General features: G+C 48.9%; 1 protein-coding gene and 2 long non-coding RNA genes across 5 annotated transcripts in view; 2 read left to right on the top strand and 1 right to left on the bottom strand.

Moving 5' to 3' along the window:
* LOC112662902 (death associated protein) overlaps window positions 1-24,222 on the top strand; it is a 65,351-nt gene that overhangs the window by 27,052 nt on the left and 14,077 nt on the right. For 2 of the 3 annotated variants that reach the window (XM_025451578.3, XM_025451579.3), the window contains exon 3: window positions 1,311-1,344. The exons of the other annotated variant lie outside the window; for it this stretch is intronic. In XM_025451578.3, coding sequence (XP_025307363.1) covers window positions 1,311-1,344 — 34 coding nt within the window. The remainder of the gene's footprint in view (window positions 1-1,310; window positions 1,345-24,222) is intronic. 3 annotated transcript variants of the gene reach the window in all.
* LOC118353289 (uncharacterized) overlaps window positions 1-24,222 on the bottom strand; it is a 54,694-nt gene that overhangs the window by 5,501 nt on the left and 24,971 nt on the right. Inside the window, exon 2 of the long non-coding RNA XR_004811998.2 lies at window positions 10,541-10,598. This is a non-coding gene — a long non-coding RNA (uncharacterized LOC118353289). The remainder of the gene's footprint in view (window positions 1-10,540; window positions 10,599-24,222) is intronic.
* Window positions 1,354-8,504, top strand: LOC118353288 (uncharacterized). The gene is made up of 2 exons (XR_004811997.2): window positions 1,354-2,374; window positions 2,547-8,504. It is a non-coding gene; the product is annotated as an uncharacterized LOC118353288 (long non-coding RNA).

Here is a 24,222-nt window from a genome sequence, read left to right on the forward strand (position 1 = left end):
CATCTGTAGCATGATATTTATGTAGATAAATATTTCTCTAATGGGACAGAATGAGGAAAAATGAATTTCTGTAGGCTTTGAAAATAACAAAAAGCACATGTGAATTAATAACAGTTATGCATTTATGAAGTTTCTATGACATGGCTGGGACTTCGCTGGACTCTGGAGGAGATGAGAAAGCAAAAGTCAGTCCTCGAGGAATGGCGGGGGGAGAATGGGTCCTCAGTGAGGCCATCTGCATTCCACTGGGAGTAGAGTAGATCCTGGGTAGGTAATGAGTCATTTCAGACTAAAATAAGATTAAAGGTGCTGTACCTGTAAATCTTTTTAAAGTTTTTACTAGGAATTATTGTGTGACACTTTTAGGGCAACACAAGGAAATGGACTGCCTGAGTGCTACAGTTCATCAAACAAATCTCTTGGGTTTTCTTTTGTGCTCTACGGTTGTTTTCTGCACCCAAACAATGCATCATTTGTATTTCAGTATTTGTTTCAATAATCTTCTAAATGAACACTGTGAAAATGCACTCATCTGAGATAACACACAGTCCCGACTAACATGCAGAGCAAGAGGGATGAGTCTCCTTTTCATATATCCTTGGGAGCTGTGGCGACGGACACTGAAGGTGTCACAGTATAATGAGGATGAAGATAATGGCATATAATAAAACATATAGCCAACTCAGACCAAGATTTTTAATGAGGCAGGAGCTTGGTTTCACACATTTTTTCTTTAGCTTTAGTATCTGGCCCAGAGCCTGCCATATAATCTCTCCTTGTGAAGTGCTATGTGTTAATTAGGGACTGTACCATGCTGTCTTTTTCTTTACTAAAACTGTTCAAGAACTGCTTTGTTTTATTTCTCGCCTGGGTATTCTTAATGATTATTCCTATATGTACCTCCATTCGTCATTGTTAGTTCTTCCCAAGAGTCCTTGCATGAGGACAACCCAGAGGAGCCGAGCATCATCTCCAACGTTCTGTGGCCACTGAGCTGTTCTTATGAAACGCTAGGGTGCCGAGGAGGACCCAGTTAGGAGCCCTGGGCTAGGCCAGCTACACCACAGCTAGCTGAGCGAGCTTTGCAACCCAAATCGAATCTTTAGAAGACGAGATACATGCATGTGTAGAAGGGCGATTGAATTCTTTTCCATGGTTTCTAACATTTTTGTCTTCTGTTGTAATCTAATGGGCTATTAATTCTGTATCTCCCCTCTCCTCTCAGCTTAAGAGTTTGTGACCATAATTGCTGTTTTCAAATGACCGAATGTCTCGCTTTCTTTCTCTTGTAAACTGCTTACTCTTTCGAGGGGACCCTGGCGACAGAGGCTGGCAAGGCCGCAGGTATGTATGGTGTATCTGTCTGTTTCTTTGGCATTGATATTTTATCAAGGGACATGCCTTTGAAGGATGGCCATGCCTTCTAATGGCCAGGACTTTGCAGCCCCAATGGCCAGAAGCATAAAGATGTGTAAAGAGGATTTTTTGGTACATTGATCACTGAATGTCTTGCCATGCAGCTTCTGTGATGGATACTCGGTTCTGTGGGCTCCTTCCTAACCACAATCTAAAGGGTAGTGGGGAGTGGTAATTGTAAAAGTCGCCATCAGCATTAGCTGTTGGGTGATGGCTGTAAGCAGAGTACTACTGTCAGGGGCTGAGCCTCATCCAGTAGATGTTGACATCTTCCCAGTGGGTCTCCTTAGAGTCAGTGGTGTGTCCCCATGGCACCTGGGCCTGGTGGGGTGTGGCAGACAGCAGCTGGCCCCCCACACACACACACTGCCGCAGCAGGGATCAGGTTGACTGAGCTGCTTGTGGGAGGGATGGAGGAGAAAAAATGTCTTCTTGCTAGCCAGGGACGTACGGACTTCAGAGTTTACTGGGCACAATTGATGTGTTCCTGGAAAGTTCCTCATAAAGCACAGTTTCTCTTAATTAGGTTTTATTTCCCAATTGACATGATTTCAGAGCTTATTCAAGCCTGTTTTCCCCAACTCTCCATTTATGACCCTAAATTTCTCCTGCTCCCCAATTCCTGTTGTCTCTGAAAACTGTGAACGACCAGTAAGCACCGTGGGACACCACGCTTCCTAAAATTGGCCACGGCTGTCAGCCAGAGGGGCATGGTCACTGCGGGATGGGCGCTGAGTCAAGTGGTATGGAAATTACTGAGAGCGACCCTGGTCGATCCTTGCATCCTCTGCTGGAGAAATTAAAAACAGTATTCATCTTGCTGAATACAGGCATGCTGTATCATCAAGAGGATTCGTGTCAGGTCCAATTTGAGATCATCACAGTAATTGTTACATGTGACAAACTGACATGTGAAGTGATAAATACCTCAGTGCAGCCTCCCTGTTAAAATTCCACAGTGAGTTTTCATGGCCAGGGGGCTGGGATGATGGGCAGGGCGGGAGAGCTTCCTTCATACTGCAGCCTGCCCAGCTCCTCGGCATGCCCTATTTCCCTAGAAACCTTCATTAACCCATTTACTTCCTGACGGTTGTATAAATTCTTACCATTTTTCTTCTGTCCCTCCCCAGATGAACTCTGGGGAATTGCTTTCCAAGGGTACTCCATCTAGAAGTGACCCAGCAGCCCTTTTATAAGCACTTGTGCTGCGTTCTCAAGAGCTGAGTGTGAAACAGCCCACAAGTCCAGCAAACAACTGCCAGTTGCCTGAATTTCTCAAGGTCAGAAGCTGTTGCTGTGGACAACGGTTCAGGCTTTTACCCCAGGCCCCCACGCAGGAGAGTGGGACAGGTGCGGACTTGGCTGCCCGAGCGACACCTGCAGGAACGTGGGGGCGTTAGCAGTGCATGGGCTGGGAAGCTGGCTCTTGATGTATTCAGAGCCACCTCCTGTTCCTTCCTGAATGCTCTGTCCTGTTAGACGCAGCAGCATCCTTGTGCGGAGCAAACCCAGGACACCAGGCAGGCTGCGGTGTCTTCAACTTCTGCAGCATTTGCCACTGAGATGTCCCATCTCTAACAGCAGCTCAGCAGCCATTCTTATCATTCCCTTCACTGTGGTTCAGGCTGAGGCTAGATTTCAGGGAGTCCCAGCAGGGGAACCCCGGGCCCCCCAATGGGAGACCCAAGAGTCTGCGTGTCTGTGCATCTGTTCCATCATGCTCCAAACCCTTTCGAATTTGCTCCTTTGCATTTTTCCCAATTTTGTTTTTGTTTACTCATATTATGGGTTTCCTTGCCATAAGTAGATTCAGTTATCAAAATATCATCTAAAATTATGATACAGTTATTTCTTTAGAAATCTGATGGCAAGATTTCATGATAGGTCTAATGGCCACCGTCGCTTTGAGGTAGGAACGAATGGAATAGTATCTTACCATACCTGCGGTGACAGTAATGTGACATGAAAGTCACAGGTGCTGCCGACGCCATGGGGGCTCGTTGCCTGAACTCGTAAGGAAAGGAAATGTGAAATGTCAGTTTGGCATTGGTGAGAATAAGGTACAGGGCAAGTGGGTTGGTTTTCCTCTCGCCTGGTTGGTGGATGTGCTGATTTCTATTTCAGGGCCGCTTGGGTTAAGAACCTCATCCTGAGCCTCTTAGAGCCAAGTTTTGTCAACACAGATATGTCTAAACTGATATGTCAGCTTTGCATCAGACGGCTTTCCAGGGATCTGGATGTCGGCGTGATGCTCACAGATCCAAACCCCACCTGTGCCTTCGCTGTGAAAGAACTCACAGCTTCGTTGAAGCAATCCGGCTGCAAGTCTGCATTGCCGCCAGTCCTATGGCCCTCTTCCTTCTCACGCCTAGTGAGAACACACACGAACAGACCGAGAAATTTCACGTCCCCTGATGAACGTTCCCTGACGCTCAGCCCTCAGACCTCCGTGCTGGTCTGTTCCCGCCCCGCCCTCGCTAGGCTACCCATTGGATGGCTTGCCCAGCTGGGCTGCCTGTTCCGAGCTGCCCACTGGTGGCCCGGCCCCGGGTGGCGGCGGGCTTCAGCTCACCTCTGCGGTCGGCTGGAGCACAGGGAGCTCAGGTGGGGACAGAAAACGGGTTTCACTCCCAACCCCAACTTTGTGACCTGCTGCTTGTGTGATTGTGGGGAAAGCACTTAAGTTCTGTTTTGGTTTTTTTTAAGATTTTATTTATTTATTCATGAGAGACATCGGTAGAGGGAGAAGCAGGCTCCCTGTGGGGAGCCCAGTGCGGGACTCAATCCCAGGACCCCGGGGTCACAGACTGAGCCCAAGGCAGACACTCAACCACTGAGCCACCCAGGGGGCCCCAAGCACTTAGATTCTTAGAGCCTGGACTCCTTGGATATAAAATGGGGGTAAAAGTGATGAGCCCTCACAGAGTGAAAAGACACCAACTCTGCGTGACACAAGGCACCTTATGAATGATGGCTATTGATTGATCATTCGAAAAGCCAGGGGCTTTTTCAGCCAAGACTTCAAGGCTCATTTATAGACCTGTCGCTTGCCTGGCTCTGGCCGACAGCCCCCAGCGGTCTCGTGGGCCCCACTCTTTGTAGCCTCACCCAGTCTCACTGCATCCAACGCTCTTTGCAGACCTCTCTTCCCACGTGTTTCCCTAAGTCCAGGGAATCCTGAGCCGAGTAGGCCACGTCTATGGACTCACCCAAACTGTACCGGTCCTTCAAGAGCCACGCAAGCCCCTTTTCCACAAAGCTCTCCCTCACTGCTGCACCCTCGGGGACTGCCCCCACTGACTTCTTTGCACCTGAGCCCTGGGTAGCTCTGCAGCAGTCTGCTCAGGCTGACACCGTGTTGCAGGCTCAGGACTCAAACAACAGAAATGGATCATGTCACAGTTCTGGAGGCCCAAGTCTGAGAGGAGGTATGTGTGGGCAGGGTTGATTTCTCCTGAGGCGCCTCTCCTTGGCTTGTGGATGGCTGGCTTCCCCGTGTCCTCACGTGGTCTTCCTTCCTGTGTGCAGATGTCTGTGTCCAAGTTCCCTCTTCTTATAAAATCACCAGTCATCGTGGATAAGGACCCACCCTCATGACCTCATTTTAACCAGAGGATCTCCTGAAAGACTCTGTCCCCAAATATGGTCCTACCGTGAGGCCCGGGGGTTCGGACTGGGGGACACCGCGCTGTGTGTAGCAGCCCCCCTCAGCACGCGGTCACCACCTGCCGAGGCCCCGGCTGCCCTTGCTCTGGGCTGCCCCGAGGCGGTCTTCTCGCCGAGGGAGCAGTGCCCTAGGTCACCCTCACATCCCCATGGTGCTCAAGGCCTCGGCCCGAGGACAGCGGCACGAGGAGGCTATGAACGGGTACCTCCCCCTAAATCAGGCCCCTGGGCTGATCGGGAAGACAGGGCACAACACTTGCAGGACGGGGCAGAGAAGCCCCATGGCGAAGTGGGAGAGAAGGTGCCGGAGGGCTGCCGAGGATTTTAAATGCTGAAGAGTAAGAAAGAGAGGCCAGCGTGGCTCTCCGAGCTTGAGCGGCGCTCAGGAAGGCCAGGCCCACCTCCCAGAGCACCAGCCTCTAAGGAAGAGCAAAGCTTCAGGCCCGGGGCGGGGCCGTGCGGCCAGCCCACTGGGAGCTGCGGGTGTCGTCGGCCACCGTCCTAGGTCCCCCGCCCTCGCCCTTCTCCTACGGCGAACAAGCACGTGAGCCAAGCCTTCGCACTCCCGCATTCCAGAACCCGGAGTGTGTACCCCCGGCAGGGTTTATGTCGTGTTGGACAGTTTCAAATACTTCAAGAGGTGAGGTTTTACGTTAACTCATGTTTAAATTAAGGCTCTCAATTGTTATTTTATTAGCTACGTTACATTTTTCCTCCCTTCCTTCCTCACTGGACATGCTCCCAGGGTCAGCTCATTGGCACTCACAGTTTTTCTGACTGTGCATCAATGGCGAGGCCCATATCCAGCCCTCCAGCCCTCGCCACCAACCCTGGTTCAGACTGGTATGGCCAGCTGCCAGCTGGACATCTCCGTCTGGGTGTCCAAGACAAACTAAATTCCACGTGCCTCCCCCTTTGCACCTGCTTCTCTTTAGCCCCACCTTGTACCTTAAAGCCCAAGGTGGTGGCTTTCTTGTAGCCATCCCCAACCCCAGCGTGAACACACACAGTATGCTATGCACACCTCCAGTCCTCTGCCCACAGCACTCTCCATGCTCATGAGCAAGAGTCTGGATGTTTCTAGAGAAAGATCACACAACCTAGCTAACTTGACTCACTCCAGATTAAATGGTGGAGCTCTGTGCAGTTCACTTTCCACTTCCTGAGATGACCATTGTCCTTAGCCCATCTCTGCCCCACATTCACCATCTGAACCCCCAAGAGGATGAGGGCTCCCCGAGGAGATCCAGGCCTGGGCCATCTGTGCGTTCCTCCATCCTGGGCACTGGTGCAGGGGAGCGCTCTGTGAACCACCCCTCCGTCTTCAGCAGGCTGACTCCTGCCCACCCTTGCGCCTGGTGTGGGGCGCCCCTGCTCCAACTCCTTAAAGCCACAAAGTGTTGAAGTTGCGTTTTTTAAAATCTCTCCTTTCTCTCCTTAGAATACTCTGTGTGTGCTGGGCTCGGAGTGGGCTGGAGCAAAGCCCTGAGGCAGGCAGTCCCCTGGGAGTGACTCAGCCTGGGACAGGTTGAGTGGGTGCAGAAAGGTAGCTGAGTCTGGATTCTAAGCCTGGGGCTAGGCTGAACCTGGGCATTTTCCCCAGGGCCACGCCACAGGCTGAGTGGGAGGGCACTGTCTGCCTGTGCCTCTGATGGGCCAGGGGCAGAGCTCTCCAGCTGTGAAGGGCTCCCCATCACCTCCAGAAGACAGTGCACATCCCTCAGTCAGGGTGTCCCCAATGTGATTTCCCCCAGTCATGCTCCCTAGACCTGCACCTCCCACTGCACCTGACCATTAGGTTGTGGTCTTGCTTCCCTCCCCCTTCTCACTCCCAGGAGCATCCCCCCACCACTAGTCTTTAAGACCAGATGTAAAAGTCAGCTTGATTTCACCAAGAGCTTTCTGTCACTTGTGACCCCCTTAGCAGACATCTGTGACTCAGCATTCTGTGTCATGGCTGTGAGGACAAGTTTCCCAGGAGCTCTTGGAGCCTTGAACTGAGTTCAGGATGAGGGGTGGAGTTAAACATGATTCTGCCAGGGTCATCTGTGGCTTTGGCCACATAGCTGTGATGTCCTGAGCCTCAGTTTCTCATCTTGGAGATGGGGCAGCAATACCTTGTTCAGGGAATTTTTCAGAAGATTTAATGTCATAGAGGCTGGTTAAGGCTTCCAGGTGGTGCTGGCCAGTAGCAGCACTCAGGAAATAGCAACTTGCTGTGCTCCACCTAAGTCCTTAGGACTGAATTCTTCTAGATGGGCTTGGTGGGGGCAGGGTAGTTTTTTCAATATGTGTGTGAATACAGATTAAAAACTGTTTCCTTGTTTGTCTGGATTGACTCAGCATATGGTAGTGAGTTTTCCTAATTGTTTCTGAAGGTGGAAGTGAGCAAGACTACGGGGCTGCCCCTCTGCACCTTAGAGCACAGCCTGGTTCTCAGCCTTGAGTCACACCAGCATCTCCTGGGGGTGGGTGAGACACAGCTTGCCAGCATGGCCCCCCGAGTTTCTGATTGGGTAGGTTCACATAGGACCCAGAACATGCATTTCCAGCCAACTCCCAGATGAACTGCTGCTGCTGTATAGGGACCACACTTTCAGCTATTGCCCTAAAAAATACAAGCAAAACATCTATACATTGCTTAGAGACGACCACTCTTCTCTTTTGAGAGCCTCCCCTGGGACATGTTACAAGTAGCTAAATGTCCACTTATTTTGCATTCCCCACATTTTCAATGCCAGTGTGAGCTGTGGGAGTGCTCTTCATGTAGCATTTCTCTCTTTTTTAAAAAAAAAAAAGAGATTTTGTTTATTTATTCGAGAGAGAGAGCAAAAGAGAAAGCACGATCGGGGTGAGGGACAGAGGGAGAAACATATTCTCCAGGAGCCTGATGTGGGGCTCAATCCCAGGACCCCAGGATCATGGCCTAAGCCAAAGGCAGATGCATAACCTACTGAGCCACCCAGGGGCCTTTTGTGTAGCATTTCCCACACCCTGCAGTCCATAGTCAGAGAAGTCAGGCAAGCATCCTCCTGTGATCCCTGGTTGGGAACTTCCATAGATTCCACCTGGACCTATGACCTGGCCAGAGAGAGCCACACGACCCAACGTGCAACCATGTGCACAACGCAGTGGAAAGTCTATGAAGACAGCTGGACAATGGGGTAGGATAGGAAACCTCCCATGGTGGGATTTCTTCAATACATTACCTATTTACCCCTTCCTCTCCACCAGTACATTCCATTTGGGTCTTGAACCTTGAAAGACAGTTATGCTGTCTTAAGTAAGCTGTTGTGGGACCTCATGAAATTGAGCTTTTGTCACCTGGCTGATGTAATTTGCCTGACTTTTCATAGGAATGTGTGTACACATTCTGAATAGCAAACCTAAGAAAACTAATAAACTCATGCAGTAGAACTTCACTAATCTGTGTTAATTCTAGTGAATGGTAGTGCGATAGACTTTTTTTAATTTCCAAATTATAAAATATTTATTTAAAAAATAGGGTATTGTTACTTTCGTGATCATGCTGTAACTCGGACTCAACTAGTTAAGGTTGCCAGTAAATTCTCATAGAGGAGACATGATTTAATGCATAAGTAAGACTTATTTGTAATAGATATAACAATTATTTGTGAATAAATTTTCATTGTAGGATATTTGGGGTTTCTTCCCAATACCTCATTTTCTTAAGGGGTTAATATTCTTCCTACCATCTTGTTTATGTTGCCTGTTTGTCCAGCCTTTCTTCTAATGAACACAAACTTCAAATTAGTGAAACCAACTAAGTAAGGTTTTACTCTATTGGAAAAGCCACTCATGCTAACACACACAAGCAGTGCGTCCCCCACCAGGCCCTGCATGTATGGTCTGAGGACATACAACTATGGTCAGAGCCTTAGGTGTTTGTCTCTAAAAACTATTCTGTAGCTGACCTGTAGCACTAGGGTTGCCTACATGACCCTACTGTGGCCTTCACACATTGATTATAATTACAGGGAAAAACGGAAGCATGGGAGGGTTTATCTTTTAATGCATTTGTCAGAGAAAACTGTGTTTTCCAAACTATGGGTTGTGACCCATGGGTGGCTCACGAAGTCAGTTCAGTGGGTGGAGACCAGCATTTTTTTTTTAATGGAATAGGATCAAGCAGGAAATATCAGAGTGTGTTCCAGGCTGTGAGGGTCAGACTGTGTCTTATGTATGTGTGTCTGTCCATGTACCAGGTCACAGCGTTAAAAGACCCAAGTTTTAACTGTGGGTCATGGGCAAGCAATTCCAAATACAGGAAAATATTAACTGAAGGTGAAACTTGTCCCCCTCGATGTCATACTGGCCCCTGCACCCCACATCCTCTCTGGGCTTTGGCAGTGCCATGCCCCTGTGAAACACCAAGTTTGTACCATCACTGGAATTCCTTCGCACTGTTGAAGGTTGATTCATGCTTCGGTGTAGTGTCCAGCTCTTAGGACCAGAGAAAACAGAGCCACCCCCAATCCACCCCCACCCCTGACTCATCTAAAGTACTCTTCTTTCAGAGCTCAGCCAAAACATCACACTCTTCCAAACCAACCCCTCTGCTGTTCATACTCCTCTAGCACCTTGTCCTTCACGGTACCAACTCTTTGCCTGAATGTAAATGTAGGCCTTTGATCAGTTTCCCATTCCCTCTTCCACACTGGCCACCAGCTACCTCAGACATGGGCAGCCTGGCCCACTGCCTCAGAGGCAGATCGCTGCCTTCTCTTTGAAGCCCTCTATGACTTCTCCAAGTAGGTTTTGGACTTAGTCTACCCTTTGTGTCTTGCATTTTGGGAATCCTGATCAGGAAAGGAGAAATCACTTGGCCAAGGTTATATGGTTAGGGGAAGATGGGATGGTTTGCATTGTTCCAGAAGAAGGACCAGAATACTCTATGGGAATTCAAGTTTCCCGGCACACTGACCCCTCAGTGCTTTCCTCCACACTTGTTCTGTGACCTACAGTGTAGGATTGATGTGGACACAACTGTGGCCTCTGAGGTGCAATAACATAAATTTTAAATTTGGGTAAGTATTTCATGCCCTAGCTGCCTCTCTCAACCTAGTAAAAGTGTGTGCTTGGTAAAATTCTGTTGTAATTTCATCTCAAAAACTATTCAAAGAAAAATCTTCATAGAAAAAGTGTTTCTTGTCTGCCTACTCATTGATTAGTAAAGTTAGTCTCAACCAGCCTGTCTCATTTTCCTATAAGCCCAGCAACCTTTGGGTTAATTCACACAATTGTTCCATAACCATAAAAGGCCTTAAAGTGGTTTAAGGTTTGGACTTTGAGGAGCTCCAGCTGCCATTAGGAGCCCAGGCTATGAGCTCGGATCCTGGCTCCCCCTCTTCCTCGCTGTGTCACCTTAGGCAGCTTACTAACCCTCCCTGTGCCTTGGCTTCCTCACCTGTCAATTGTGAGTAATGGTAGCACTTACCTGAGCAGGCTGTCGTGAAGATTACATGAGTCAAGGTGTCAGCGGTCTATAGTAGTTCCTGGCATAGAATAAGAGAGAAATATTAGCTCTCATTAGTAGTATTCCGTTAAGATTCTTTATCTATTATTTTACAGTCCAAAACCTAGAACTAAAAGTAATCCTAACACTTTGTAAGTAGATGGAATATTTAAGGCCCAGTATGTTTAGAAGCATGCCTTGCCTCTCCTCACTGTGTCGTGCTTTCCACATAGAAGGTCTGACAGGAGGCAGGTGGTCAGCGTGGCTCCCAGGCGCTGCAGCCCAGTTGGGCTTTAGGGCATCTCTCCAGTGTTGCCCTGTTTGATAGAATCGCTGATGCTGAGCTAAGTTCAAACTCCCAGTCCAGGTTTGGGAGACTACTGTGGCTACTTTCTCATCCCACCTAACAATGCATGTTAGAGCAGTGCTTTGTTTCTAGGGATCTCACATAATTCCAAGGGCAGTGATTCTCCAAACAAATGTCACTTTGTGAGGGCTCATGAAACTGTCTTCCACCAAGGACACTTGGTACAGCTTTCCCACCTGACCAAAGATTTCAGAACTTCTAGAATTTTGTAACACATACATATATTAAATAACTGCAGAAGGAAATCAGAGTCCCAAGATATCACTTCACCTTACTTTAAAGTTTGCCCTCCCATCACTTTGCTCATGAAAAGTTGTACTGAGTCGAAAAGGAAAATTGGAGGAGAGCAGAAAGCATCTTAGACCGAAGTTGTGTTCCTCTTACTTCATTAAAAATGCCCACTGTCCACCAGGTTTTGCACCAACAGTGCATCGGCCCTGGAGAGGACACCCATGTGCCACCACAAATGACCAGGCACCAGGCGTCAGAGCCGGATACATAGCCCGGCTCTCAACAGCAGCTGTGCGCGCTTAGGCCCATCCATCAAGCGACCTCGCAGCCCAAGGCCCAGAGGGAGCTGGCGATGATGGAGAAAGAAAAGGAGGAGGATGGAGAAATGGATTCCTTCAACAGGGTCAGGGTGGGTTCTCTTTCAGCCTTTGAGGTAGAACACTTCCCAGATGGATACGCTGCTCTCGACTCTGCGTAAAGTCATAAATTCAGCAGCAGAATGTGCCTTCAATCGGTGTCCCGGAGTATGTCAATGCTGACAGGAGCTCTGCCCCCAGAGGGTTCCAGATTTGAAAGCATTTGGGAAAAATGGGTTCAATGAAGTTAATCTGGTTTCCTTACATTGTCACTCGGCCCTAGTATCTGAAGGGCATTTAAATTCCCAAGAAGAGGATACAGGAACAGCGTGGCCAGAACCCAGTTAACCAAGGTCATGCAAATCATGGTGCAGGACTGGAGATGGGCTGATCGGAGGTGGGGCCACAGTCCTGAGGGTCGTGCCTGAGGCAGGTGGCAGGAGAACAGTTTGCCGGAGAATTTGAGGAGCCGGGTTCTCCTCCCAGCCCCCTGACCACGCGGGGACGTGGCCGCCTCTGCCACTCCGCCACTCCTTCGTGTAAAAGGAGAACGGTGCTACCCTTGTGCTGCCCCCCGCACACCCTACGGTGATGAGCCCTGGAATGTGGGCCAAACAGGCTCCAAAACCCTCAGATGGCCTGCAGAGGTGGGGGGCGGGGGGGCGTTAGGACACCGCTCCGTCCACCAGGACAGGCTCTCTGCTTGTGTTTGTTTGCTTCTGCCTTGCCAAAGGTTTCGCTTACATGCATGAGTCATATTTACTCTGTATAGATAAACATAGAGAGCAGACCACAGCTTCTGCGGGTCTCAGAGTAATGCCTGGGATACTTTTTGCCCCTTGACAGCTATGCTGTCTTGTTTGTTCCAAACCCATTCTCTTTCTTGGTGCTAGAAGGAGCGGTAGCCAGAGCTGTATAGGAAGCCATAACTGGAAGGTGCCCAGGTGTCCCCAGGACAAGCGAAATGCACAGCCCAGAAGCCTTAGGAAACTGCAAAGTTTTCATATCTTCATCCTCAAACTCATACAGTGGCAAAAATTGAAGTGATAGGAAGCTATTTATAGTCCTCACTTACCCTACTTGGTGTAGTATCCATACATTTTGCTGTAGAAGATATTAGTGGGTTTAAATATGGGGTGTTGCCCCAGACCACTCTGGAAGTCTTTCCTGTACCTGATCTCTACAATATGTTGTCTTTATAAACTTTGAAAAAAATCTGAATTCTGAAACCTGTCTGGCCCCACGGGTTCCAGGTAAGAGGTCAGGGGCTATCATGGAAACTGAGGCACAAAAGCACATATGAAGATGAATGACACCCATGCTGGCAGAGGGTTTGAGGAGCAGGCTGTGCTGTTGCTGGGTCAAGGTGACAGGCTGCCACACTCAAGCATGCTCATCATTATTGTGGCCCCTGGCAAGATGCCTCTCCCCTCCCTCCTGTTACTTCCCTCTTGAAGCCTTAGACAAGGCAGTGCCTGGCCCTGGACCAGGTGGTGGGGACCCAGCTCTCTCCTCCATCAGGGCTCTTTGGGAGGCCGCCAGGAAGAAGGCTCCCTGGGACCCCCTCACCCAGGCTGTTCAGTAAAGAAGCAGTTGGCACACACCCCAGGAAGCTAGCTACCGCCAGAAGCCAGCAGTATTTCACGAGCCTTAGAAATCCTGTTGTACCAGTCCATTATAAATTATTGAATTAACACTGCATATTTATAGCAACATCTTAATAGTTTAATAATTTACTCCTCCCTTATGGATCCTTTGGTATATCTCTTTTAATTGTTGGGGAAAAGAGTCCTTTTAGAGCTGACTTCACTGGGCTCCTCTCTCAGTGATGCTTCCAGAATTCTAAAACAGAGTCCAACACAACTGTTCCTAAGCTTAAGGTACCTGACACACAGTAAATTGACCCGTCTACCTGGAAGCTGGTGCTTACCTCCCTTTGCCTGCACCCCAGGGCTGCCACACTGCAGAAACCAGGCAGCCAGTCTCCTGTCAGCCCTGAGAGTCAGGTCACTGGCCCTTAGTGTCCTACACTTGGATTACATAGATTGTGAGACAGTAAAGGGACCTAGCATCATTAATATTGTTTCTAAGGGGGGGTGGGAATCTTTCTAGGTCCAAATAAGTGACTCCTCTGCTTTTGGAGCCCTCTCCTGTGTGAGATGTGAGCTGCGGTCCTAAAGCGAGTCATTCCCCACAGAACTCGTCAGTGCTTGGTGTTAATAGGACAGGCCATGTGTCCTAAAGTAAACCCGCGAATTGGGATGGCTGTGGGGAAGGGAAAAGCTTCAAAATGAAGACCTGGGTCCTCCAGGCATTTCAGAATCCAGCTGAAGAAGCAAAGCCTGCTAGACAGTCGTATTACAGGGAAGGATGGGGGCTGTGCATCTTTATCTTCTCCAAGCTCCTGAGAAAATGCCTTGGATATTATAGTCCCTTTTGCGTGGATTTGGGCTTTTGTCATGGGTGAAGTCACACTTCATAAAAGAGATGCTGGTTTCTTTCCAAGGCTGGCTGCTATTTTTTAAAAATATTTATTTATTTACTTATTTGACAGAGCGAGAGCACACAGCAGGGGGAGGGAGAGGGAGAAGCAGACTCCCTGCTGAGCAGGGAGCCCCATGTGGGACTCGATTCCAGGACCCCGGGATCATGACCTGAGCCCAAGACAGAACTTGACAGCCTGAGCCATCCAGGCGCTCCGCGTTGGCTGCTTTTGAGCCTGGGCCTCCATCTGGTGACCTCCACATTTTGAACCATTCTAGATTTTTAGGGAAGTATGGCAAGAGTCCTGCAAAGAAATTCAGCGCTGTTGGCAGCTGCCAAGAATCACCATAAAGAAAGGAAGGAGGGGTATGTTAAAGGTCATAATTCAGACTCTCAAAAACAGTCTTTTTTTTTTTTTTTTTCCATCAAAAACAGTCTTAAGGAGGAACATACCCTTCCTTCTCCTTTTTCTGCCCCTTATCCTTTAAGATTCAACTGATGGTCACATCACCATTCTCAAGTTTGACGTCAGATGATCTGAAGAAGTGCCTCTTGGCCTGAGCTCTTTCTTAATGGGGAGAAAACTGTGGACAAGTTCAAGATCAGTCTGGCAGTCACCGGAGGAATAACCCACTTGCTCAGGAACCCCAGGTTCCCTACCCATCACCAGCTAGCCTGGCACAGCAGGTTGGTAGGTAACAAACCTGGTCGGATCTCTAATCGCTCCCTTGCAAGCCTTTGATGCTCTCCGCGCACACGAGGAGTTACATGCGTTTCCAAGACGTGAGCAACAAACAGCCGCAGTGAATCCCCCACGTTAATTTGCCCTCGCCATCACTACAGACCAAGCTAGTGTGCTTGTGTGGCCTTAACGGAATCTGTTACAGCTCTGTGTGCACCGGACACTGCTGGTGCTACAGAGCACCAAAGCCAACCACCGTCCTCGACCTGGAAGGGGAGCTAGATGTGCGGGAGCCACGCTGCATGGATAAGTGGGAAGCTTTTGGGGGAACACAGCTGGGAGATAACCTGTTTCAGCCGGTGGATCAGGGAAGGCAATGAAACATGACATGCGAGCAGGCCTTTAGGTGGTGCTTACCAGGTGGCTCGGTGTTAAAATCCGGCAGAGCGGATGCCAGCATCTCTTCCACACACAGTGAAACTCCCAAAAGTCTCAGGAATGTTGAGGATCATTCTAGAATTCTGTCTTAGCTTCAGTATGTTTCTGAGGGTGAAAGGTAACGCTGCTAGTAGTTACACCAAGACCGAAGCCGAGCAGCCAGCCAGCTGCCAGGCCCAGGAGTCAGGGACACATGAGCATCCCAGGGATAACTGGCTGAGTCTCCCTCCCCTCTACTGGTCAAGGAGAGGCAGCAGGAGGTTAGCTGCCTTTTTTTTTTTTTTTTTTTTTTTTTCTAGAAGAGGATAGGAAGGCAAACATCATGCCATCTGCCTTTGTATCATTTCTGAAGACTGCATTGCAGAAAATGTTTGTACTTATGTCACCCAAAGTGGTTTAGGACTCTCACAGCCGTGTTCCTGCACCATAAAAATGCCGTCTTTTCCTTTCTACTCAGATCAGCACTTTTTTGAGGCAAATGCTGACGAAAAGCAACAAATTACATCTTGAGCTTGAGAAGAACTCCCCTTTAGGGTTCTTTGTACCTGATAGAACTTACTTCTTTCAGATAGGGTTCCACGTTACTGCTCCTCTTCCCTCTGCCTCTGCCCTTGTGAAATAAGCAGAAAGGATGTAAATGATTTTGATGCAGATGATTCTGATCTGGATGCTTCATCCATGTTCATGTAACTCATTTGAAAAACTGCACTTTTGTTTCCTTGAGAAAGCTTCAAGGTGAGTGGATGCTTCGGGTCCCTGCCATGCCCCCACTTGCCCCAGGCAGGCTCCCTGCTCCACATAGGTGTCACCTTTCCTTGGGGTCCTTCCCTCTGATTTCCAGAGTGACAGCTTGATTATCAAATGCTTACCTGAGGCTATGAAACAGTACAAACACAGAGGATTTACACTCTATACTCCAGCAGCCACATAGATTCTGGAATAGTACTGTTTTCAAATATTCTCTCCCGCTGTCCTCACAAAGGATTTCCATTTGCCAGGCAGTATGTTCTGGTTTTGGATAATAAAATGCAAAGCAGTCAGGTTACCTTACCTATAGCATGTGGCCGAGAAAAACAAGGGCCCTGGTTCATTGACGTAGGTCAAGTCTGTCTTGAGTTCCAGTCTACCGTGGAGAGCCCAGATGCAGTTAGCCTCCAGGTGGGCAGGCCCCCATCCGTGTCTTCAGTACCCAGCCCCATGGCTGGGGCCAGTGGTTGCTCAGAAAATGTTTATTCAATGCAAGGGCCCAAGCACGATGATAGATGCAGAGATCCACATGCACAGACCCGCCTTGCCCCTGGCGTCTGCACTGTCTTGGCCTTCAGCTGTGTCATAACTGTGCTCCCCAGCCAGAACCTACTCTTCAACTGAAATGTCCACCTCTCCCAACCCTAACAAAGGACAAAGAGGAAAAGATCCCATCTTCCTTTTCCCAGCCTTGTTTGCCTTACATTCTAGATCATTTACATTTGTTATGATTGGCCACTGCTACTGACCTGGAAGTGCTTACACTCCTCTGAACTGTAACCATGCTGTTCCTGTACTTTGCCTCACTCCCCCAGAATAGGTGGCCTTAGGTGTGGATTTATTTGCCCAACCATGGTGGAGGAAGGCAGGCCCTGGTATAAGGCTCTGTTCAGGCATGCCGTCTCAAAGGGAGGATTATAAAATAAGTTCTCCTTTGATTCCCTTACGCTTAGCCCTTACCCCTCAAAGCACATCACATCCAGTCTGCTGAGAGGATAACCAGGGTGTCTCATTGTGGACCTCAGTGTTTGTGGCTGTGGCCACAGGATGGTCTCTCCTTGGTCCCCAGGTCATTGCTTGTTCAGTCCTCTCCCCATCTGGCCACATCCACATCATGGTCCTCAAGCACTGCCTTGGGTTGCCAGGAGTCATCCTCCAGACACCAGGATGTGCTTCTCCACTCCTGCTTTTACACTAGGAGAGCTGTTACCCTGCACACCCTTTCCTTCTATAACATGGCCTAGAAAAAATCTGCTTCAGTTTACATACGAACCTAATAATGGTTCTCTCCTTGAGTCACACTTTATATGTACTGCATGCCTGTCACGTGGAGCTCACTTGATCTTCCCTAAATTCCCATGAACTCCATAGGGGGTAGTTAGCTCCTTATTTCAGATAAGGAAACTGAGTCTCAAGTGTCTGCTGCCACCTGGCTGTCAGTTTGAATGTGTGTTTTCTGGCTGCTGGCCCAGTTCTCTTTCAGCCCCTTGGAGCTGCCTCACCATCCAGTTATCTGCTTGACTTTTCAATACAAGGCATGTTGAATGCTTCACTGGTGGTGAGAGCAGGTTATCTGGCTGTCTCCATGGAAGGAAAGGAAGCAAAGGCCCAAAGGGAGTATTTGGAAAGTGGAGGTGGTAACGAGAGCTTTGGCCATGGGGTCCCAGGTGGCATGTGTTGGAGGCTTGCTTTGTCTTGTGCCCCCGTCCTTCCCTTGGCCACCTGAAGTCCTTACTCACCAAGTTCAGGGAGATTCTCCGATTCCCCACAAGTCCCCAGGAGCAGCCCTAGGGACTTTGTATCCTTGACAGAGGATCAGCCCATGGAAGTTCTTCCTGTCTGTAAGGACAAGGACATGCTCTGTTTTCTTATGGTTGCCACAGACACTGGCCACATTGAAACACGGACAGCCTGTTTCTGGAGAATCACGATGACCTGTTTTCCTCTGAGCTTCTGGCAGACCTCACAGGAGCATCCTGTTGGCCTCTTGATGACATTCAGGAGGCCCCTGGGTCCAGCTCCCTGTTGCTTTTCATCCATACCCAGCCCCTAATGGACGATGAGGGAGCACCAGGCACTCGTTAGCGGAGAAGAGATGGTAAGGAGGAGCGGGGGCGAGCAGGCCTGTGTCCCTCCAGCTACTGAGCAGCAGGAAGCAGAAGCGCACCAGATATAACTCAAACATTGCCTAATTCTGAGGCACGCTTGGTACTCTCCGACATAGAACTGTTGAATGAGAAAACAAGTGATACCAGCAGATAAACCACAATAAACCTTGGGGCCCTGAACATACTCATTTACCCAGGGAGCGACTGGTCACCAAGACCAGAGCATCATGACAGTTCAATGTCAGGGAGTGCATGAAGACTTCAGTAAGTGCCTGGAGTGCTTTTCTCACAACCGGAAGTAACTTTGGTGTTAGTCTGTACCAGGCCTGTCCCTGTCTGCTCCTGTGCTATTGGGATGTTTTGGGGCATCTGCTCTAAACAGGGTGGGGTTCTTGGATTGAATTCAAGTCATCCCAACTCTAACTGGTTTGGAAGAGTAAGCCGAATCAGAGGTGGGTTTGGGTTCCTATCCACTTCACTTTGCTCCTCTTTTTCCGTTAAGTCCTGAAAACACATGGGAGTGTGCTGTGACATGAGGAGGGTCCAAGAGCTAGTGTTTGCTGGCAGGCAGCAGCTGAATTTGCAAATCCGGAGACCTTTGAAGGCAGCAGCTTATCGTGTCCACCAGGCCGGCTGGACTGGGACTGCTGCTATCAGCTCACCAGATCCCTCCCTGCCAGGAGTTTGGAGGGTGGATTAAGGATATAATTACAGGCGAATCCAGCAACAGAGAAATCCAAAAGCTCTTGTCCATCATGCCATGTACTTGACTTTAACCTAAGCCGTGTTGAGTCCTCCCCAGCCATATTTTGACTTTTGCTAGATACAAAGCTCCCATGGCTGAAAGTCTCCTGAGAGCAAGTGAAAGCTGGCATCTCTCCTCTTTTATTGTTGGGTTCTCCACAAAAAACAAAAGCAAACAAACAAACAAAAAATATCCAAGTGCTGGCTGGCCCCATTTCATTTCAGCTACCTGTACATCTGGAGATGGAAGTAGACCCAGGCCAGATGAGTTTTGAGTGTCTGTATTTGATTCAATGTGTACTTCATTCTAATAGAAATTCTGTAAGCAGTTGTCAGATTTTTTTTCTACTTACACAATCATTCTCCCACTTAAAGCTCTGACAGCTCTAGAAAATACATACTTCATACTTTAAACCACAGACACCCTCCTCCCAAACTCATATCATTGTAAACATGACCCATGACCCTAAAATAGCCAACTGGATCTGATTTCAAAATACAGACAATACTTTCCTTTTGGCACCTACCAACTCAGCAGTAACTACTCACTGACATTCTCTATGATTGAACTTCCAAAGTATGACCCCAGGACATGGATGTGTTCAGAATCAAAGATACGATGGTTTTAAGTATAAATGTTACTTACTGAAATGAAGTAGCATTTAAAATTTTTAAGACATATATGGTAGTTACACAGATTATCTGATAATTAAACAAATTAAGCCAGAGAAAACAACATTTCTCTGTTATAAAGAGCACAGTGCAGAGCAAGTACTTAGGAACAGGCACTTCCCAGGCGGTACTAGGAGCCTTTCCAACCATCACCAAATATTTCTTGATTTAGCATATTTAGGGGCGGCCCACCTACAGCAAACATCTTCCAACAATGTAGCTTTAGAGCTAACTAACAGGCAAGCTTTTTTCCCCAGCATCTCCTACATTACCACATACGTGGTAAAATACAGATTTTTTTTTTAATTTCAAAACTTAGCCCTTGCCTTTAATAATAATCTACATTCTTCCTAAAAGGAGGTATCTTCCCTGGAACATTTAGTGACATCAAGGAAGCAGTCCTCCCCCCATGCTGTTTGAATAATACAGGATACTGGGAGTTGAGGTGGGCAGGGGCTCAAATTCTTTGGCACTGGAATGTCTTCTTTCCATAAAAACCCTCTAGTCCTACCCCCATGGCACTGTATGGGCTCAAAACAAGGAATGAGAAAATAAGGTTCAAAGAAGCTCTAAGAAACACTGTTATTGTTATCACAAAGGGAGGGAGGGAGAGAGAAAAAATCATTTTTAAATTACAATTTAGAAGACAAAAGAGCAACTTGTGGGCTGTCTTTATATAGGAAATTAATTCAGTGTCTGTTACCGCTAAATGCAGTTTTGTCAGTGGAGACAGCATCTAAGCACAGTGGATACGTTATTCCACTTAAACGACCAACTCTTCTATGAAGTAGGTGTTCCCATTAGACAGGTGGACACTGAGGCTCAGAGAACCTACTCATCTCCTGTGAGATTTGAACCCAGAGCCGTTAGTCTCCAGAGCCCAGGTCCTCAAACGCTCCAGTACACCCTTTGCTCTGCTGCCGACCTTACCCGAGCTCTCTGCAGAGGCATGGCACAATGAGGCGGGTTTTCTAAGCTGTGCAGGTGTCAGGCATCTAGCCTCACCTGCCCACACCCAGCAGGAAGTGTGGTCGGGGTTCCTCTCACCCGATGTGCTCACCCCTCTATTGTGATGAACGCAGAGGTGATCTCTGGCGGGAACAACCCTTGCGTATTAAGTCTGTAAGATACTCCTGCACTTCTCTTCCCTGCATCCAGTGAAGAGCGACAAGGAGGTAAGGACAAAAGGAAGAGGACAGGAAGGCCCTAAGTCCCACGAGGAGATCTCCATACGGAAAGAGCACTAAGCTTAGCTTTCTGGAAATATGTGTCTAGAGGGAAAGTGACATTTCCAGGCCCTGGTTAAACAGTCAGTAGCTCTCGCCCTGGGTCTTGATGGACGTGTAAGCCACACTTGCCCTGCACACTCGGGACTTGGAGTGTCAGCCTCCTCTAATGCTGGGGGGTGAAGTGCTGGCATCTGGGTCGGCATGCAGTCGAGCATGTGTGGGTGCGGTGCCAGCTAGCAGAGCCTTTTGAGAAGCCCTCTCACATGGAGACCCGGGCCCCCACTTGTCCCAAGGACGGACTCCGAAGGACAGGCCTGGCGAAGGTTCTGTCCCAAAGTCAGGACACTCGCTCAGGGGTTCTGAACAAGGCAGGAGAGAGCAGGAGAGATCTTTTTTTTAAGATTTTATTTATTTATTCATGAGACTCTCACAGAGAGCGAGGCAGAGACAGAGGCAGAGGGAAAAGGAGATTGGGACTCGATCCCAGGACCCTGGGAAGGCAGACCCTCAACCCCTGAGCCACCCAGGGGTCCCTGCACAGGCCTTTTAAAAAAAAGATTTTACAAAGTCCACTTACCAAATCCAAAAGGAACTGGGCTCCTGGTTATTTTCTCTCAGATTTAGAATTTTAGCTAAAGCATTGGAATTGTTCTATTTTTACCTTTGTCAGACTCACAGGACAACTACGTATGCCATAGGGACAGGGGCACACACCTGTCCTTAGGTGCCAGCAGCCCCTGCCCCCCAGGGACATGCAGCCCCCAGCCTTCCTGTGCACAGAGGAGCCTCTCAGGCTTTGAGGCCCGACCGCCAGCAGCTCAAAGGGCCGGCAGCGCCATCTAGTGGGAATGTTCTGGGCCCCTGAACAGTGGGAAGGAAGCAGGTCTGTGAAGGACATAACAAAGAAACGTCTGGGTGCTGTCACGTGGGCTGTTTCCTCTGGTCACCAGCCACGCTAATTACTGTTTTGGTGCCTCGAAAATTAACAACCCAAATAAATTAACACCAAGCCAGAAAGGTTTTTCAAGAAAGAAGTGACTAAGAAGGACTTGCTTTCCGTATATTTACTAGGAAATGTGTATCCATCAGCCCAGGTGGGAATATATTTTTCTGTAAACTCCATGAAAAAAGTCCACGCGTTTAGAGCAAAGTCAAAAGACAGTAGCCGAATCTGCTTCCAGGTTGCCTGAAGAGCGCTGCCCTTTCACCGGGAGGGCCCGGGGAGACCAGCTGCCTCAGGGGTTCCTCAGGGCTGGGCCACACCCCACGCCACCCCCTCCCCGTTGTGGGAGAAGAGCAAAAGAGGCTCCCCATTGACCTCACTCACTTTGCTGACAAAAGCAAATCGAATCACACCCCTTCTCTCTGCTGACTGGCGCCCCAGCACCGTGTGCTTCCCGTCATCCCTGTGGGCCTCCGAGTAGACCTCACCTTGTCAGGGTCTGTGTTGACCCCCCCGCCCCCAACGAAGGCACCCCGTCCAGTGCACTCCTGGAGTTGCGTCACCCCTGAGCGGCAGCCATGCTCCCTGGGCCCACGGGGGCTCAGTCGGTGCAACTCCCGGGAGGCAGCCCCTCTGCACGAGGGTGCATGGTGTTTCCATGTGTGGGGCTGCATTTGGAGAACCCCACCTCTTCCCCGTTCTAACCACACATGACACCCTTGAAAGCCTTTGTGGTCTGGGAGCAGCTCGATGCTCCTTGTGAGCAGGCCACAGGTTGAGGCCTCATGGAACTGTTGGCTGCTCACTGAAAAACGAAATCGAGAGTCTGACACAGCCTTCTGGGCCTGAGTGTGTGGGGGAGCACCATCCCCTGACTCACCAGGCAACTCTGACCATCAGGGAGATTTCGGGGGGAAATCCCCATCTGAGCATACACATGCTCTCTTACCAGGAAGGGAGGAAAAATAACCCCCTCCCAGGGCCTGATAGTAGCCTTTTCTGGATGGTGCTGTGCTTCTGCTGACCACTGCCAGTGTCCCAGCCAGGCCTCCTTCCATCCTCGCTTCCTGTACTGTGACAGGCGCTGTGGGCAGAGGAGGGGCTGGTGGCCTCAGAACTGAGCATTTGGAACCCCTTACTACCCAGCCTGGTGCCTCAGAGCACACCAGCCTCCACCGTAAGCTCTGGTGGCCCCATCACGGTCCTTGGCTGCCTCATCATTGCCACTCATTTCTTCCTGTCTTGAGTGGGCTGAGAAGCTGTCTGAACCGTGTCAAAATAGAAATCAGATAGAGTGAGGGCCTAGAACATGAGATAGAGTGAGGGCCAAGTCAAGTCCGTGGGTTCTGTGAGGTCTGATTGGTTTATCACAGATTGTTTTGTTCACTTGGGCCACCTTTGTGTCCCAGATAAACAGGGTATTTATTCTTCCACATGGCTGGGGGATCTGGAGATCAAACAAAACTGAACCAGGTATGAATTGGCAGTGGAAACGAAAAGCAGGGTGCATAGGGTGGAGACGTGTCATCTCAACACTGACAGCTATGGGAGTGTTTGAACAGTGTGTGCATGTACAGTCACCTGAGGAGGTAAGGTCTGCTGCCATCCCATTTTACAGAGAAGGAAACTAAGCCTCAGAACCATCAAACACCATCCCCCCAACCCGTCATTGCAGAGCCAGGGCTCGAACATGGACATCCAGGTTCAGAACCCGTGCTTGGCGGGCCCTTTCTGCCACTTTTCTTCCTGGCCTCCTTCTTGGACCATGTCAGCTGTGTTTTGGCTTGATAGATAGTTTGGAACCTTCACTGGGCTTTGTTTCTGAAGCACGAGAACCGAGGTGTGCATGAGGGTAGAACCAATGACCCAGCAAAGAGCAACAAGCTGAGAACTCAGGGGCCCACTCCCTCCTGCTCTGCCTGTGGCACTACCAACAAATTTCAGCCTCTTGCATCCACCATAGCTTCATCCGTAAAATAAAGATGACGCCTGAGGAGGAGAATCATGTGAGCTAATTTACATGGAAGTGCTCTGTACCCTAGTGAAGTGCTAGAGACATAAATGATAGATTTCAAGAAAAAAAAAATCCATTATCAGCTCAAAAAGTAAATACTAAGGCAGATTTGAACACATTCTAATCTGTCTGGTTGAATGAGGAATTCTGTGATTACATTTACATTACTTACCTTTAAAATCTACATCTAAATCATAGATAGAAGACACAATCTGAACATAGAGGCCACGAAATGACCCTCTTCTCAGCCCTGAAATGAGGGCATTGGGCTAGTGCCCTGGCCTGCCCTTGTTCCAAGTGAGCTCTGGGCACTTACATCCTGTGCAAACTTCAGGCAATTACTTAACCTCTCTGAGTTCCCATTCCTTCGGTTATAAAGTGGACATGATAGTCCCTACCTCTCAAGTTCGAGAGGGTTGGATACAGTAATTCTGGGTAAAGCGCTTAACTCAGTGCCTGGCCCGTGGTGAGTGGTCAGTAAATAGGAGCTGTTATCACCTGAGATCATTCCTGTCCCTTTAGAGAAATTAAGAAAAAAGTAATCCATTAAAGGCTGCATGACCCCATCTCTGTATAAACACCTCCTTCTGATATTTTCAGGGTGCATTTACATGAAGAGGAGAAAGTATTTGCAGAGGATAACATACTG

This window comes from Canis lupus, chromosome 34 (genome assembly GCF_003254725.2).
Source record: "Canis lupus dingo isolate Sandy chromosome 34, ASM325472v2, whole genome shotgun sequence".
Taxonomy (NCBI): Eukaryota; Metazoa; Chordata; class Mammalia; order Carnivora; family Canidae; genus Canis; species Canis lupus.